We start from the raw sequence: 18,009 nt of genomic DNA, 5'->3' as shown, positions 1-18,009 counted from the left end.
TAGGGCATCGGAGGCTGTGGTGATTAGTAGCTATTGTGACAAGTTGTGGGATCAGTTGCGTTGTTATGATTGGCGTGGGAAAGTCATTCAGCAGAAATTGAAAAACAATGTTAAGGGAGAGAGTAGGGTGGCAGGGAGAGAAGGAGAGGGAGAAAGAGAGGGTGAGAGAGCTTAGAAGGGAGGAAACTGGACAGAGAGAAGGAGAGCCTGAAGCCGCTGAAGTGGACGGTGCGTCATGGAACCATGACAGTTCCCTGTATCTGAGGGTGGGAGCCCCCCCCTAAGGCCAACGTCTTCTAAAACAGTGGTCTTCACATGAGAGTGATTCTAACGCTGCCTGCCGAGCTGTTTCTATCGTATGAGATTTTCAACATCGCAAGTGTGTGTGTTCTCCTCCCCAAAATTTATCTGCCTAAAAATGTCCTGTGTTCACAGCGGCAGGTTTCCCAACTCTACCGCATTTCACAAAAGAAAAGCAAATTGTCACCTCCTTCACATCTTACTGATGAGAGGTGCCCGGGAGCAACAAAGACAAAGCTCTTTTACTGATTAATCAAGACACACAAACCCACTCATAGGGCTTCTGCCTCCCCTATTTTCTACCGATTCCTATAACGTGTGAAGAGTGGGATGTCAGAAGGGTGTATTTTAGCTCGCATTTAGGCATTCTGAATTAAGAATATACATAAATTAAGGCAAGGTGACAGTGGGAGTAATGACAATTTTTCAGTAATAACATAACTTCTTCTTCTCTTTCACTGTTGTCTAGATTGGGTTCCTTTGGAGACTCAACCAGAAGAGCACTTCAAAAACTACTGAAACTAAGTATGATTTTTCCACCCATGTGTTTACACATGACAAATTCTTTTCTGCTGTTCCTGATACTTAATCAGGCACAAGAAAATCGGACTACCATATGACCCAGCAATCCCACTACTGGGCTATACCCTGAGAAAACCATAATTCAAAAAGAGTCATGTACCACAATGTTCACTGTAGCACTATTTACAAGAGCCAGGACATGGGAGCAACCTAAATGTCCATCAACAGATGAATGGATAAAGAAGATGTGGCACATATACAGAACGGACTATTACTCAGACATAAAAAGGAATGAAAGTGAGTTTATTTGGAGTGAGCTGGATGGACCTAGAGTCTGTCATACAGAGTGAAGTAAGTCAAAGAGAAAAACAAATACCGTATGCATACGCATATGTATAGAACCTAGAAAACTGGTACTGATGAACCTAGTGGTAGGTCAGGAATAAAGATGCAGACATTGAGAACGGACTTGAGGACACAGGGGGTGAAGGGGACGCTGCGACATGGTGAGAGAGTAGCATTGACATATATACACTACCAAATGTAAAATAGATAGCTAGTGGGAAGCAGCAGCATAGCACAGGAAGATCAGCTCGGTGCTTTGTGATGACCTAGAGGGGTGGGACAGGGAGGGTGGGAGGGAGGCTCAAGAGGGAGGGGATATGGGGATATATGTATACATAGAGCTGATTCACTTTGTTGTACAGCAGAAACTAACACAACATTGTAAAGCAATTATACTCCAATAAAGATGTATAAAAAAAAAGAAATACCAAAAAACTGGAAAGTTTACTGGGTTATAGAGCTTTAAGATATTTTGGATAAAAGCCATGAAGAAAACCTTTGAAATTTCTTGCCTATATGGTTTGTATTATTCAACTAATAAAAAAATCCGTTTCATCAATCCCATCATAAATATTTTCTCCTATGGAAGTGACTCCTCATTTATTTCATCTCTAAAAATGTTTAATGATTCAACCTGCTATTAACAAAGTTCAAGATTCTATGTCAGATGCAGAACCAATGAGTGTTTAGCAGTATCCATATTTATCTTAAGTGAAAAAGCACAGAGAAATTATGCTGCGGTTCATCTCATCAAGATACGGTGTTTCAATAAAATATTAGATTTCGTGTTTAATAATTATTCATTAAATTTTTTGTATTCTTTTCTTCGTATTTCCCATGATCGTATTGCTCCGTTTCAAAGGTCTCTTTTGTATTGAGATGTAACTACTCTCACTCATAGTATAAAATTGTCATATAAGTAGAATTATATAACATGTACATTTTCTGTTCAGCTTCTTTTTTGCACAGCATAGTGTATGGGAGTTTTATCCATGTTGCTGCAGGAATCAGTAGTTTCTTCCTGTTTACCTGTAAGTGCAATTATCTTTTTTGTAATTGTTCACCAGCTGTTAAAAATTTGAGGTCTTGCCAGCTTTTTGGTTGTTAAAATAAGGCTTGAATGAACATTTGCATACTAGTCCTTCTGTGGCGAATGTATTTACATGCCTTGCGTAAAATCAAGGTGTGGAATAACTGGATCATAATTACTGGATCAGTATACGTTTAACTTTCTAAGAAAGTACTGATGCATGTCTCTTTGTACACTTGAGGAAGACTTTCTCTAGAATTGCATTGCTCAGCCATGAAGATTTACAATTTTCTGGAGGGTCATCACCCACATGGCAGTGTAGGAGACCCCAGCCTCCACTCCCCCTCAGAGGTCAACAATGAGACAGCTCTCCTTGAACAAAAACAGCTCACAAAGAAGAAATGGTAATGTGATAGAGGTGTCAGCCCAAGCTGTGGTGGTGGCCATTTTGCAGAAAATAAGTGTGTCAAATCCACACGTTGTACACCTTCAACTCACTCAATGTTATGGGTCCATTATATCTCAATAAAGATGGAACAAATAAAATTGCATGACTGTTTTCTGAAGTGGTTGCAGCTTTTGGGTCTGAACCAGTGGTGTAGGAGAGCTCTGGTTGATCTACATTCTCTCCACACGGGGTTTGACCAGTCTTTGTGTTTTAACTTTGGCCACTCCAATGGGGACGAGGTGGTATCTTGTGGGGAGGTATTTTATATTTACATGTATTTCTTTATTACACTTCTATTATATTTATTTTTATTTTTAAAACCACATAACATGTTGATTTTTACTACTTTCCATTCAAAACTAACTTTATTGATGTAAGATTGATATAGAAAGTGCCGTACATATTTAATGTATGCAACTTCATGAGTTTTGAGATGTGTATACATATGTGAAACCATCATACTAATCTATGTATTAAATATATCCATCACCTCCAAAAGATTTTCCTGCCCTAAGAAAAGTTATGTTTTAGGAAATAACAATTGTCAATACTTGTCCTTTATATTTTGGTGTGTTTCAGGGTCATATCTTGGCATTCCTTTCTTCTCACTTTATTCTCTCCCAGTATGGTCCCATCTTTGCCTTTAGCTACAATTACCGTATTTCTCTCAGTATCTCTAAAATTTATATCATCTCTATTACTTACCAGTTCATATCCCAGTTCTGAGTTCTAGACTCTTAAATTCTTGACATGGGTTACAGAGCATTTCATGTTTTGGTAACAGCTCACCTCTTCAACCTCATCATGCACTACAATTTTGAATTTTCATATATGATAATGTATTTCTAAATTACCTTTTCTACGTGTCGTGGGTCACTTGCACTTTGCTCAAAAGAAGAAGAAAGGAAAAATAACAAATGACAAAAATGACAAGAAAATGGGAGAAAATATTTGCAAACGAAGCAACTGACAAAGGATTAATCTGCAAAATATACAAGCAGCTCATTCAGCTCAATATCAAAAAACAAACAACCCAATCCAAAAATGGGCAGAAGACCTAAATAGACATTTCTCCAAAGAAGATATCCAGATGGCCAAGAAGCACATGAAAGGATGCTCAGCATCACTAATCATTAGAGACATGCAAATCAAAACTACAATGAGGTATCACCTCACACCAGTCAGACTGGCCATCATCAAAAAAATCTACAAACAATACATGCTGGAGAGGGTGTGGAGAAAAGGGAACTCTCTTGCACTTGTGGTGGGAATGTAAGTTGATACAGCCACTATGGAGAACAGTATGGAGGTTGCTAAAAAAACTAAAAATGGAACTACCATATGACCCAGCAATCCCATTACTGGGCATATACCCTGAGAAAACCATAATTCAAAAAGAGTCATGTACCACAATTTTCACTGCAGCACTATTTACAATAGCCAGGACAAGGAAGCAACCTAAGTGTCCATCGACAGATGAGTGGATAAAGATGTGGCATATATATACAATGGAATATTACTCAGCCATAAAAAGAAACAAAATTGAGTTACTTCTGGTGAGGTGGATGGACCTAGAGTCTTTCATACAGGGTGAAGTAAGTCAGAAAGAGAAAAACAAATATGCTAACACGTATATATGGAATCTTAAAAAAAAAAAAAGGTTTTGACGAACCTAGGGGCAGGACAGGAATAAAGACACAGACGTAGAGAATGGACGTGAGGACACAGGGCGGGGGAAGGGTAAGCTGGGACGAAGTGAGAGAGTGGCATTGACATATATACACTACCAAATGTAAAAGAGATAGCTAGTGGGAAGCAGCTGCATACATAGCACAGGGAGATTAGCTCGGTGCTCTGTGACCACCTAGAGGGGTGGGATAGGGAGGGTGGGAGGGAGATGCAAGAGGGAGGGTATATGGGGATATATGTATACATATAGCTGATTCACTTTGATTTTCTTTGTTATACAGCAGAAACTAAAACAACACAGTCAAGCAATTATACTCCAATAAAGATGTTAAAAAAAAAGAATGACAAGAATAAGTCATTGTTTTATTGATAATGCATTTCACAAAATCAAAAAATTTAGACATGTAAGGGTCCCATATATCACCTAAATTCAAATAAATGTGTCTATGTGAATAGTTTTGAATAGTAGATTTAATTTCTGAAATAGGAGGTATGATATTTCAAACTTTGTAGAATATAGAGTGTTGAAATAACCTTTTAGAATATACTGAACATATTGTCCGAAGAGGAGTTACCGTGGGGAGACAGAGTAGGTTTACATGGGTTTGTAGAAAGAGAGAGACAGACAGACATGGTATTTCAACCAACACATTCTTAGTGATGACTATATGAGTTTGGAAAGGAAAATGAATCAAAGAGAACCTGTTACTTCCAGCAATCAAGGTTTAGGAACAGCTCTGTGAATGTCCCCGAGTGTAGCCGCTGGCTAATCACATCTAAGGGGAAGAGACTCTGCCGTAGAAGAGGATGCTGTTGGTCTTGTTGTGCTTGATGAAGAACAGGAAAGGGTGGTCACAACGGAAGCTTTCTGGAATTTCATATGACAATAGATTAATTTCTACTCCAGTCGCAGCTGCGGCCTCCGTGCCCTCCTCATTCACCTCCACGAAGGACTTGTGGATGACTTTCGACACCACCAGATCTCGTCTCCCGGTCATGCCTGAGAAGTCGGCTTTCTCCTTATTGAAGGCGTCCACCATCCCCAGGGCTTCCAGCGTGGCCTTGAGGTCATAGCTCTCCTCCACTTTGAACCGAGGTAGGTGTAAATCCACTTTTCTCTCCCTCATATTCTGTGGGCTCGTCCACTCTTTTAACTTCTCAGCAGTTAGTTGATCTTCAAGCTATAACAATGGAAAAAGGAAAAACTGGCACGATTGTCAGTGGACATGAAGCCCCCCTTAACATTGGATTGAAACGTGGAAATCCTTTAACAGTAAACATAAATACAGGAGATTCAGTTGATATGGTTTTATCTGAGGAGGTAAAAATAACAGAGTCCTGAATATATATTATATAATCAAAAAAATGTTCTTATATTTTCATGACTTTGCTATTTTTATGTATATATGTACACATTAATAATATATGCATATGTATAAATATCTATACAAATGTATATATGTATAATATATATGCACACATATATGCAACAGAATGGTGAAATAAAATTAGTTGTAGAAAATGAGCCATCCACTTCTTAGGCTTGTTCTCTATTTCGTGCTTCACTTTCCAATAACCTCTTGTCAATGTTCTTTCGTCCATAAATGTTTACATAGTGCATTTACAGCGTATAGCCTACTGTTATTCCTTTTTCTTGCCTCATTTATTTGTAAACTTTTCCTGTATGGATATATATTTCTCTAATCAAGTTTACACTGTTACATAATACTATCATTAAATTGATATTCAGTATATATATCTTTACTTAATATCTTTTAAGCATTCACTGCATGTCAGTCCCTAACCTAACCGAAGGTAATGCAAACATGTACCATTTTTCCTCATTTAAAATTTTTCATTATTTTGAGCCACTTCTGTCCAAAAGCTTTTCCCCTGTTTAGACTTGTTGTTATAGGATAAAATCCTAGCACTGAGATTTCCTATGTCATTGATAATGGGGAATTTAGAGCTGAAGCTGAAATATTCTGATAACTCTTCACGTTTATTGCCATGTTGCTTTCCCTAAGAATTTCCAGTTTCCAGTGTTACGAGATATGTGTTTTGAGTGTGGCAAGTTTACTGCCGCTTCTGCATCATCATCGACTATTACAGTAATTGCTTATGGCCTTTTATGGAATGTCCTTTTATGCCAGATATTGTTATTGATATTTTTACATATTAACTTTATTATAACAATGCTAACAGGAAAATTCTATAATCACCCCCTTTTTTGAAATCTTAGCAATGAGGCTCTGAATGAGCCTTTGGTCCATTTTGAGCACTTAGGGACCAAATACTTCAAAATTGAAAAGTGGGCATCAAGATAATCTATTTGTCCATGGTCTACAGAAGCACTGTGAATTAGTGGGCAATATGTAACCACTTTGTTTTTTTAATTTCCTTATTTTACTTGTGAGTGAACTTGCAAATATTTCTATGTGTCACCTATGTATGAGTGTTAATTTCCTTGTCTTCAAATGAGTGGACTGGAATATATCAGAGGTTCTTATGGTTGCAAAATAGTTCTGTGTGTATCTAGGTATATATTTTTTGTGAACTGACATTCCATAGTTTCATCAGAATATTAATGTGACCTGTGAGGTACAGATACACTATTTGCATCATACTGTGATCCCTAAGGTATTGATTTTATTTTTTTGTTGTTTGCTTGAGTTCTGCTAGCCACTAGCACCAGTCTATGAGCAGCCCGTTTGAGCAGTGTCTCACTAGGACTTTAAGCAGTAGTAGGCAGCATTGGCGGTACCAGCTTTTACCTTCTGCAGACCATCTACTTCATTGGGCAGCAGCACCATCATGCTTAGCTCTTGGCCTTTGTACGGTATTTCCAGGATCTTGACTTGCATGTCCTCCAGTGACGTGAAATTGAAGTGATCGGTTTGTTTCATCATCTGCACAGATTGGCTTGTATCCTGCAATAAATTCATGTGGCAAAAAATGCTAAGTGAGCATAAGTCAAAAAGAAAGATAATATTATTGTAATACCAAACACATCCTCCTTCTAAGAGATGATCTCGGAAATCTGTGAATTAGAGACAAGAGTTTCTTCAAGGACTCCCAACGAAATAAAGTTAAAAAAAAAAAAAGACAAGAAAATAAGCCGTGACAAATTCTGTCTTCTACCCGCAGCAGCTATATATTAATCACTAGGTATTTAAATTTCACACTGAATGTGTAGCTATGTTATATTATATACATAATTTATAGACAATACCTTGTTCAGCCAAAATTTTTCCTCCCCAGTATTTTCTTTCTTAAATTTCTGGCACCACTGCCCTTTGAAATAGACTGCGTTCACCAGAACCAGAACGGTCAAGCTACCAAGAGAGTCTTTGGGAAAGAGATCCTTGATTTTTTCTGCAAAGAAAGAAAATCAAAGGTTTGTCATGAAAGGCACAAGTGGTTTGTCTGGAAGATGCTTTGAGAGTTACAACTGATGATTAAATATTCACACAAATCACCACATTAGGGACTCTGTGCCCGATTGTTCACAAGGTGAAGCTTTCCTCATGGCACCAGCCTGATGGAGTCGCCCTCATGCAGACTCCCCTTCTTCTGACTGGGAACGTGTTTGGTCTCTGTGGTGACATCAGTCACCTCACACTGAATTCTGATGAACTGATGTCAGCTGATCTTTCCACTGGTCAGTTTTCCCCCTCCCTCCCTACCACCCTCCCTGTCCCCTCAATAACCCCCACCCTCCCTTGTTTCCTCCATCCTTCCTTCTATTCTTTTCTTCTTCACTTTCTTCTTTGCTTTCTATTTTTTCAAACTTGAACTCACTACTCAGAGGAAATGGGCCTGAATGTTCTTTAGGACAAATGACATGAACGCTAAAATCGAAAACATGTACTCAGACACCATTTCCCGGGGTGACTTTGTCTTCATTTGCCAGGTTGAGTTGCTGTAGGTGTGGCCTGTATTTAGGATGGGAGGTAGGATATGGTGCATGGAATGGAGACATCATCCAGCCGCCTTCCGTGGTTGGGGAGGACAGCTGTGACCATGGCTGCAGGATGCGGGGATGGGGAAGCGGTCAGGCTGCTCCTGCTGCAGATGGCAAGAGGGCTGGTTTGCAGGAGAGCGGCTCGTTTCCCAGTTAACAAAGGATAAGGGAACCCTTTTAATATTATCTCTTAGGGATCATAATCCAGACGTTCAGCCTCGAATTTAAAGAAAAAATGCGAATCAACGTGAAGTTTGAGCAGAGAGCTGGGATCCATAGAGATACTGTCGTCCACAGACTCAGCTGAGTTTCCACGTAGCTGGTCCTGGGATCCCTCCTGGGCTCCCCTTGTTTCTCTCCACACTGACGTGGACCATTCCACCCTCTGCAGTGCCCTCGTCCATCTTCTGTAATCTCATCTCACCCCGGCTCCTGGCACCCCATGCAGGGGCCAGCACAGCGTTCACACACAGCGGGGACTCTACAGTGATTTTTAAGAAGTGACTCTCTCATAACCTACCATTAGTTTGGCTTTCCACCCAGGAATTAATCATCTTCCGACTTTCTTCTGCAGCATTGTCAAAATCAGCAGATTCCACACTGGCTAGGTAAAATTTCTTAACATTATCCATGTATGCCTATGGCATGGGCAGGAAGAAAGGAGGGATTAAGAGTAATTTGACAGTAACTGTCTAGGTATTCCCAGATTAAACTGTGTTCAGTGATGACCAAAGAGAGTACCTGAAACGATCCTTACGCCCACTTCCCCGGTGGGTTGTCAGGCTCTGGGACACTCCAGTGGGGGGCGTCGTGGTCCAGGAGCTGAATGCCCCTGGGGCAAATGCTCCCCATGTGGGTCAGCCAGGCTCCTCTGCCTCCCCCTCCCCCATTAGGAGATGGGATCAGAGGACCCAGGATACAGACCAAAGGTGTGACAGGTCATGAAACTTACCTGCAGAAACAGAAAAGTCTTTTTTCCATAGAGCCTGTTGGCTATGTTCAGCTCATAGGCGTCAGTGCATTTCTTTAAGTCAGTCAGAAGGTTTTGAAATTGATGATGAATATATCCTGGCTTTTCAACCTTCAAACACCAGAAAGTGAGCTCATTGGATTCTCATTGTACATAAATACTACAACCCCATAGGTCTGTGAGCTCCGTACCTAGAGTTTGGTATCCCCACGGACGACATTGGTTGCTATCTCCCCATATATGGTGTATTTTACCGGAAGTACCCTTCATAATCCTTCCATTCAATCTTCCAGGTAATTCTTCCTTCCTGCTCTAACACACTCCAGTCTTTTCTCTTTGGAACTAGAGATGCAGCACCATTCCACTCTTGGATTGTGTTTTAATTGTCTCAAATGTTTTGGGACCAGCTAAAACATAAACTCCTTTGAGCTAGAACCATAGTGCATCTCTAACAGTCATCAACTGTATGAGAACATGACATTTGTATATTGCCCTATGTTATGGCATGAAGCTCTGTTTTACTCCTTGGAGGGATTACTTTCTAAGACCCCTTGATTGTGCTCTTTGGCTGTTCATTATGCCAGTCACTCTGAAGTAGGAGCAGTGTGTCTCTGGTACACTGCTAACAGCTGTACATCAGCATCTCTAAGTCTTTAGTTCAATTGACATGAAAACAAGGGAGTTCAGAGAACTAAGAGACTTCTCCAATAAGACAGAGCCAATTTTTTAACTCACGCTTATCTCACCCAGAACCTTCCCCTTGCTAATTAAGAGTTTTGGACTATTTAGGCTACCAACCATAATTCTCACTCAATCATTTTCCAAAATATAGTTGATCATATGCTTAGTGCTCTTACTCTAATATAGGGGTTAATTAAAATTATATAATTGTAGCAACATATTGTGATTACTATAGTTATTATTATTCTATAATAATAATAAATAATGTTTATGGGGGTTTCTGTCATCCAGGCACTGTTGTCCGGTTTCACATGTAGTTGCATGTCTTGCAGCAGACTCTTTATTGGTCCTAGTTAATTTGTATGAAGTCAAATTGCGGCTCAGAGCAGTTGTATTTTGCCACGTTCCTCATTCCTGAACAGAAGAGCACAATTTGAAGCTCCTGAGTTCCCTGGCGGCCTAGTGGTTAGGATTCCGGGCTTTCATTGCCATGGCCCGGGTTCAAGCCCTGGCCGGGGAAGTGAGATCCTGCCAGCTGAATGGCATGGCACAAAAACCATTCTTCAGTTTGCAGCTCCTTTGGGTTTCAGAACCCTTGGTCTTAAGAACATGCTACTCTTCTTTCAAGAAAACAAATATATAAAATAAATAAGTACATAATATGATATGAGAAACAACTCTGTCCAATCTATTTTGCTTAAGATGTCCCCTAAAAATTGGCCTTTCCCTGTTTATCTGAAATTCCCAGTTTAAACTCTGACCCTCTTGGATATGTGATCTCCTTCTAGATTCAATGCTCTGTGACTCACAGTATCAACTGTAGTTCCTCCTTTTTTGTTCTCTGTGATTTCATTAAAGTGCAGGACCTGGAGGAGACAGAGAGTGGGACAAGGAAACTTTAGAGATCTATGTATCCCAGAGTAAATAAAAAAGAAAGAAAAGAAGGAAGGAAGGAAGAAAGAAAGAAGGAAGGAAAGAAAGAATGCAAACAAACAAAACAAAATGCCAAATCAAAAAAAAAAAAAACAAACCCGAAAAGAAAGAAAGAAAAAGAACAAATAAATGTTCCATGCAAGCATTTGCTCCTTGAAAAACACAACCTGCGTGTGAAAAGCACAAAGCTGGTTGATCACCAGCCAGTTCAAAGAACCCTGATTCATTTTCATCCATTGCTGAGGAAACATGTAAAGATGTCTCCCATGGATTTTAGTCAATGCACCACTTCTACCTGAACGCTACCATTTAAAGCCTCACCTGTGGTCATTGGGCAGTTGTAGGGTTCATCCCAGCTCCCAAGGGAAGTCTCGGCACAGGGAAGAGATGGGGCGGATCACTGGGGGGAGAGCATATGCTCCCACAGCTCTGTGCCCGCCCACTCATGGGGAGTTTGTAGCTTCCTGTGCTACCCCTGGGGACAGCCATATCTGTGATCATCTGCACAGAAGCCGACAGAGAAACCAGGACAAACTGGTAAATGTAAAGGAAGCTGCGACTTACCTTCTGGATTTGTGACGCCGTGTTTTCTCGGGCCCCCAAGGAAGTCATGGCTAAGGCTGACATGATACTCAAAGGGCAAAAGAAGATATTTTCCCTCCCTGATTGTCTGATCTGTTGGAACAGGTCGACTGCAAAGTGGTTGATTCCTTCACTGAGTGAACTCATGGTGGCTTGATGTGGTCTGGAATTCCTGGAGAAGCATCAAATTTATTTTATAATGAGTTTTTTGAAGGGAAGTTTAGTCTGTAATAAAATTTTCATAAGAAATGCCTTATATGTGGGTTGTGGGATTCTGAAAACTATAGCTTCCTTCCTTTTACTTTTAAAGCTTTTTTCAATGTACATGTATATACTTCATAATTAGAAGACTATCGAAATAGTCTTTAAAGAAAACTTTTGTGGGGACTTCCCTGGCAGGGTGGTTAAGACTCTGCACTTCCCATGCAGGATGGCGCAGGTTCGATCCCTGGTCAAGGAACTAAGATCCCACATGCTGTGTGGTGCAGCAAAAAAAAAAAAAAAAAAAAAAAAAAAGAGAAGAAAACTTTTGTGATAACTAATAGAATATCTTTTCTTCCTTACTGGCTGTACTAAGACTGGGTAGAAAATGCATTATAACAGATCCAAGGCAAAGATTGATGTGTAACATCCCACCATCTCTCATGAGGCACTTCTATGCCTTTTTCTTGAGGGATCTGTGGGTACTGGACATCCTACCCCCCAATCACACTTCCTTTTAAGGGAGCATTTGGTTTTTGGAAATAAATTACCTAAAGACTAAAGGAGATGAAAAATTGTTTTACTTTTGCCCTGGCTAAAGAATAAAATACAATCAGACAAAACAAATTAGATAAATGATGTAGCACACATCATTGTTATTATTTTCAGGAAGGATTCATGTAGTTAAGCAGAGCTGCTGGAAGCACTTACCTGTGAGCCTGGAGGAAGCAGAGGTGGGCAGACAGCCTGGGAGCTGATGTGCCGTGAATGGTCAGGTCTGGACTATATAACTCTCTCTTGCTGCCTCCCATCCCTCACAACAACTGGTATTTCAAGTAAAGCAGCTTCTGATTTCTTCACCAGGCTACCCATCACCTTCATGAGCATGAAGTCTCTATGAGTAAAGGCAAGATTATTGTTCTATTCTCGTACGTCCTTTTCACCTGCAGAAGAAATTGTGACCTGCGATCACTGGCTCATATGAAATGCATGTAGGTGCCTTCCCAACACCAAGGAGAATAAAGTTAAATTGTAACTTCTTCACATGCCCTGAGCTACTGTGCCCAAGCAGAAATAACTCTTAAAATATCTTTCTTGTCTTACATGTTGAATTGTCTTTTAGACCACTTCTAACACCAACAATTAAAAAGCTTATATTTTCTATTTTATGTTCTGAAAGGGCTTCTCCAACCTGACCATTTCCTTCAGAATTATTCTGTATAACCAGGAAAATAGCTCCAATTCTCAACTTAAGAGATACTGGCGAAGTGTCTCAGCAGTAGGTGGAGAACAGGCATCATTTGCCTTCCCCTAAAGGCTGGACCTTGGCCGTGGTCCTCCCTGTGAACCCCATGCCCCTTGCAGCCAATCCCAGATGGCCAATGACTTCTAAGGTCAGTGGGAAGCTCATTTCCCTGCAGTGTAATCAGCTCTCAGTGAGAAGGACAATGGATCCAAACAGGGGCCATTTTGGTGGCAATATTCCAATTCTTTGTACAAAGATGTATCAGAAAAATAAATTGTTTGAACTCCAGAATTATCTCGTTTCTCGGTTAGCCTGCTATTCATTACGCCATCTTCAAATTCGTGGTCTTGAAAACAGAGTCAAATGCCTGTGAGAAAAAAGCAGGGAAAAGTGTTCTTTTGAATGCCATGGTTAAGTCTCTTATCATTGGAGCTGTATTCTCTTCGGGGCATGGCATTCTCATAGCAGAATAATATTAAAAACAGTTGACTTTTACTGAGGGGGGTATGTATTCACTCATTTCCCTCTTTAACACCTTATTCAGGCAGATCCCTTTGTTCTCCCCATTTCACAGATGACACAGATGGGGCCCAGAGTGGCTGAGCAGAAGCCCCGGTCTCTAAGTTAGTGAAGTGCACAGGTGAGGTATCCAGGCAGGCAGCTGGTTCAGGAAGCTGTGTGTGTGTCCACGCCCCACAGGGCAGTCTGATGATGGACTCTGGTCTTTTAGTGACATAACTCCTTGTGTCTAAATGAAAAGAACCTGTTTCTTCTGAACTTTCAAAAGAGATAATGTCCTCCCGCAAAATCTGAGGTGGTGGGAATGGGTCCCCCAGATGCTCCCCTGTGGGCCCCCCAGTCACTAGGAGGGAAGGCTGGGGTTCAGACACTCTTTTAGGGCTCCATCCAGAGACCACCAGGGGCAGAGAGTGGGGAGTGGAATTGGGCTGGTTTCCTCGGTGGGTGTGACTCTGAGAGAGGGTCAGGTGCTCACTTTCCATTCCCTCACACTGCTCTATCCAGCTGGAATTTGGTAGAAATGGATCACTTTGAGAGGGGAAAAAAAGATGGAGAAAAGGAAGTGTTTTTCTCCAGAGGACACTGCTCCCTGTGGCATGGCTGTCAGGGGGGAGGGTTGCGTTTCCAGGGTATCTGGCCCACTATCTCCCCTGCCACAGGTGTGGGATGTTTGTACCGTGGAGCAGCTTTCCAACAGAGATTATCACTCACATACAGTCAGCCCTCCATATCCATGGGTTCTGCACCCACAGAGTCAGTCAACCAGCTGGAAAATATTTGGGAAAAAGTTCCGGAAAGTTCCAAAAAACAATCCTTAAATTTGCCCCACACCAGCAACTATTTTACTTTATATTTACGACTCTTTACATAGCCTTTACACTGTACTAGGTATTATAAGAAATCGAGAGATGATTTAAAGTGTAAAGAGAATGTATGTAGGTTATGTGCCATTTTATATAAGGCACTTGAGCATTCCTGTATTTGGGAATCCTTGGGGTGTCCTTGAATCAGTCTCCCGTAGATCCCAAGAAATGTCTGTAGTGTAAGTTTCAGCTTTTAAAAATGTATGTCATTGGTTTTTAGGCCAGTGACAAGGTTGTGCAACTATCACCATGATCTTTTCCAGAATAATTTCATTTCTCCCCAGAGAAGCTCCCTACATAGTTCTTTCTTCCCCCTGGTTTTTGGAAACCACTAATCTACTTCTTGTTTCTATGGATTTGTTTATTCTGGATATTTCATATAAATGGGATTGCACAGAGTGTAGCCTTTTCTATCAGGCTCCTTTCACTCAGTATAATATTCTCAAGGTTCATCCATGTTGTAGTATAAAATGGTGCATTTCTTTATAGGACTCTATTATGCACCATTGTATGAAGTACCACTTTTAAAAAATCCATTCATGTGTGGATGTGCATTTGGGTTTTGTGTACTATTGTGAGTAATGCCGACATGAACTCTCATGCAGAAATTTCAGTGTTGACGTGTGTTGTAATTTCTCAAGCATTTACCTACGAGTGAAACCCTGGGTCAATGGCAAGTCTATGTTTGATTTAGAAGAACTGCCAGACTGCCTTCCCCAGAAGCTGCACCATTTATATTCCCCCCAGACTATGATGGCAGCACGTGTGCGTGCAGTTCTGATTCTCTGCACGTCTCCAGCACTTGTTACCGTCTTTGGTCCTTTTTAACACCTGCCAGGAACAGAGTCTGTAGTCTCAGCACGTCGCTTATTCACAGGAAGATTCACCTACAACAAGGTCCCAGAAGCACAGGGGATGGAGACACGAGGTGAAGGGAAGAGGAGATCTGTGTTTCTCAACCTGAAAGATGATTCTGCCTGATCCCCCAGCCCCCAGCCCTGCTGCTCTTAGGGCTCTTCTGTCGATATGTGTGCAGTGACCGCTGAGTGATACTGTAGGCCAACGATCCCTGAGCTGGGACCGGGTGGGGCTGAGTGAGGACGTAAGATTGAGGTCCCAAAATAGAAGGAAACGGGAAGAGAAAAGATCCAGGATGAAAAATGACAAACATGAGGAATAGGAACTTCTAGTCAAGGTTGCATCACAGACCACTGTCCCAGAGAGAGTGGAGGTCCCTGGAGCAGGAACAAGATGGGTTTCTTTGGGCTCAAAGAGAAAGGGAACCGACCCCCGTAGACAGAAGCAAGAAGCTCAGCCTGGTCTTGGAGGAAGAAATAGGGGGACAATGTAGGATAAATTGGTCTTCAAGGGAACTTTCAACTAGGACTAAATTCTGAGAGTAAACTTTCATGATTTTTCATGTAGAGTTTGGCTTTGAGGAAAAGACACTAACTGATAAGGACCAGGAGTTTGGTTAAATTTACAGAGATCTTGGGCTAGTTCAAATAGAAACCATATCATACTCTTTCCCCCATCTTTGAAAAGTGCTCCTGGCATGTAATAGACAAGATTATGGCACCCTGATGTCATTCAGTGTCACAGAAGCCTCAGAAATTATCAGAAGATTTTGCAAGTCAGTAATTTCTAACTTATGTCTTTGGGAATTTTCTAAATATACACCAACATCAGTGGTTCCAGGAATCCAGGAGCCCATTAAAATTCAAGAGGCAATCACACCTTCAAGAACCATCTTGCTATTTCTAATATCTTTATCTGTTCATCAAGAACTAGCTTCTCTGTTTTCCTAAACCTTATTTCCTTGTGAAGGGTGTGAAGATTTGTCAGCATTATTAAGTTGCAAATCCCAGGGAGCATTTTATTTCTTCTTTCTTACCAAGTATGTGCCTGTCTGCAGGCAAACTAATTAGGTGAGAAGATCCTTCAAGCAACCAACAATAGGATATCTGCCAATTGCTATATTCCCTACAGATACAGATGTACACATTGAATAACATCTGAATAGGGTTAATAAACTTTGCTTTAATTTTCTCAGAGGAGAACCAACTGCAGTGAGATATAAAAAGATGTTAGTTAGGGAATTGGTCTCATACGTAGGTTTATCAAGGAAGACGGAGACAAATTCATAAAACATCCACCCCTCCCCCCATTCCCACCTTTCCAGGTCCATCCAAGACAGTCATCCTAATCCATGCTTTCAATCAAATCCAAGGCTGTTCCTTGGTGATCTCTTATAAATTCCCACCCTGTTTCATCTTGGCACTCCTGTTCTGCTAACCAGAAAAACCATTGCAGGCACTCCCTTTTTGTAAGACTGTCCCTGCTTTACCTGAAATATGAATTTTCCCCATGACTTCATGTTCCGTGATCTTTTCTCAGGAACAGCTCCTTACTACCCTATCTTCATACCATGACGCCAGGAAACATGGTTTTCTCTTTCTTTTGTTCCCACTGCCTTTACTAGCCATTGTTCTTTCCCTGTCCCAAAGCCTTATTTTAAGTTTCTGGCCCTCCAGGTATTTCACCTTGTGCCCACCTACCAACGTGTATGTTACTCCTTAATATCCACAGAGGAATCTGTTGCCTCTCCACCTTTTAGGTTTTCCACTTTATCCCAACTGCTTCCAATGCTGGGCGACTGGAAAACTTTCATTTTATTGGCAACAATTGAATTTATTCTTGTTTCATTTTACATCTCCATTCTAGTTGAATCTCCTCCTTTGTGAAAAAAAAAACAACTTTTTTGACCCTTAAAAAAATTAGATCCATGATGTTTAATATCTATTTGAAGATGTTCTATATATAAAGCAATATTAATTCTTGCTGATGCCTGTCTCTAGAGTACCAATGGAGACAGAAAGTTCTAGAGGGAAGAAGGAATTTGATTACATGGGATATTGTGTGCTGGGGATTTTATTTTGCTTCTCCAGTTTCACCCTTCACTGGCTCAACCTCCCCTGGTCCTAGGAGGCAGAGATGTAGGGAGACATAATCTGGGTCCTTCTCCTCTAGGGAACCTTGCATCTGGCCTGTGAGAGGAAGCAAGAGTAGACTCGCAGCTGGGTGAGTGCAGGGCGCTCGGTCACCTGCTTCCTGTCAGCGAGGTTGCCAAACAATGGCTGCATTTCTTTACCAAAGGCTGCAGATCTTATTGGGCAGCTTTTCTGCAGCTACAGCTACTTTCTCTGGATTTTGGTCACCATTCCTGCCCTTGCCATGTGCGTCTAGGGGTGGCAATGTCCCCCTACTGTTGCTAGCCATGGGTTGCTTCACCATCCTTTCTTGGTTTCTCTTAGCCCTGACCATACTTTGTATAGTCCCTTTGTTAAACTTTCCTGAATTACCCAATTTGACTGTGTCATTTGTTGTCTGCTAGAGCCTTGACTATTACGGTAAGTAAATGGCTTTGGGAAAAACATCTTGGAATGGAATTTTTGGGATCAGGTTGGTCCCATATTGAGAAGAAATGTGCTGAGAGGAGATGGGGCACTGGTGTAAGGCACATGTAGCACCAAATTATCAGGGATGGAGGCAAGACGTGAAGTGCAGGTGTAAGACAGATGTTAGGGCATCGGAGGCTGTGGTGATTAGTAGCTATTGTGACAAGTTGTGGGATCAGTTGCGTTGTTATGATTGGCGTGGGGAAGTCATTCAGCAGAAATCAGAAAAACAGTTTTCATGGATCTTGACAAATAAGT

At 41.1% G+C, this 18,009-nt stretch overlaps 1 protein-coding gene across 4 annotated transcripts in view; it reads right to left on the bottom strand.

Annotated features, from left to right (window-relative positions):
* Positions 1 to 13,120, bottom strand: part of LOC309639339 (serpin B3-like) — a 97,170-nt gene extending 84,050 nt beyond the window's left edge. The window contains exons 1-9 of one of the 4 annotated variants that reach the window (XM_082416396.1): positions 12,377 to 13,120; positions 11,447 to 11,636; positions 10,759 to 10,815; positions 9,251 to 9,379; positions 8,819 to 8,936; positions 7,567 to 7,709; positions 7,109 to 7,264; positions 5,276 to 5,515; positions 4,677 to 5,161 (exon numbers count right to left, since the gene is read on the bottom strand). In XM_082416396.1, the coding sequence (XP_082272522.1) occupies positions 5,111 to 5,161; positions 5,276 to 5,515; positions 7,109 to 7,264; positions 7,567 to 7,709; positions 8,819 to 8,936; positions 9,251 to 9,379; positions 10,759 to 10,815; positions 11,447 to 11,636; positions 12,377 to 12,477 (1,185 nt within the window). In that variant the 5' untranslated portion in view covers positions 12,478 to 13,120 and the 3' untranslated portion in view covers positions 4,677 to 5,110. Of the gene's footprint in view, positions 1 to 4,676; positions 5,516 to 7,108; positions 7,265 to 7,566; positions 7,710 to 8,818; positions 8,937 to 9,250; positions 9,380 to 10,758; positions 10,816 to 11,446; positions 11,637 to 12,376 lie in introns of those variants that run through there. The other 3 variants (XM_082416393.1, XM_082416389.1, XM_082416391.1) reach the window with 3 other exon arrangements.
* Between the last annotated feature and the right edge of the window lie 4,889 nt (positions 13,121 to 18,009).

The sequence above is a fragment of the Balaenoptera physalus genome, assembly GCF_965194825.1.
Source record: "Balaenoptera physalus genome assembly, chromosome: 12".
Lineage (NCBI taxonomy): Eukaryota > Metazoa > Chordata > Mammalia > Artiodactyla > Balaenopteridae > Balaenoptera > Balaenoptera physalus.
The sequence above is the reverse complement of the archived record's forward strand: the minus strand, read 5'-3'. Positions and strand labels throughout refer to the sequence as shown.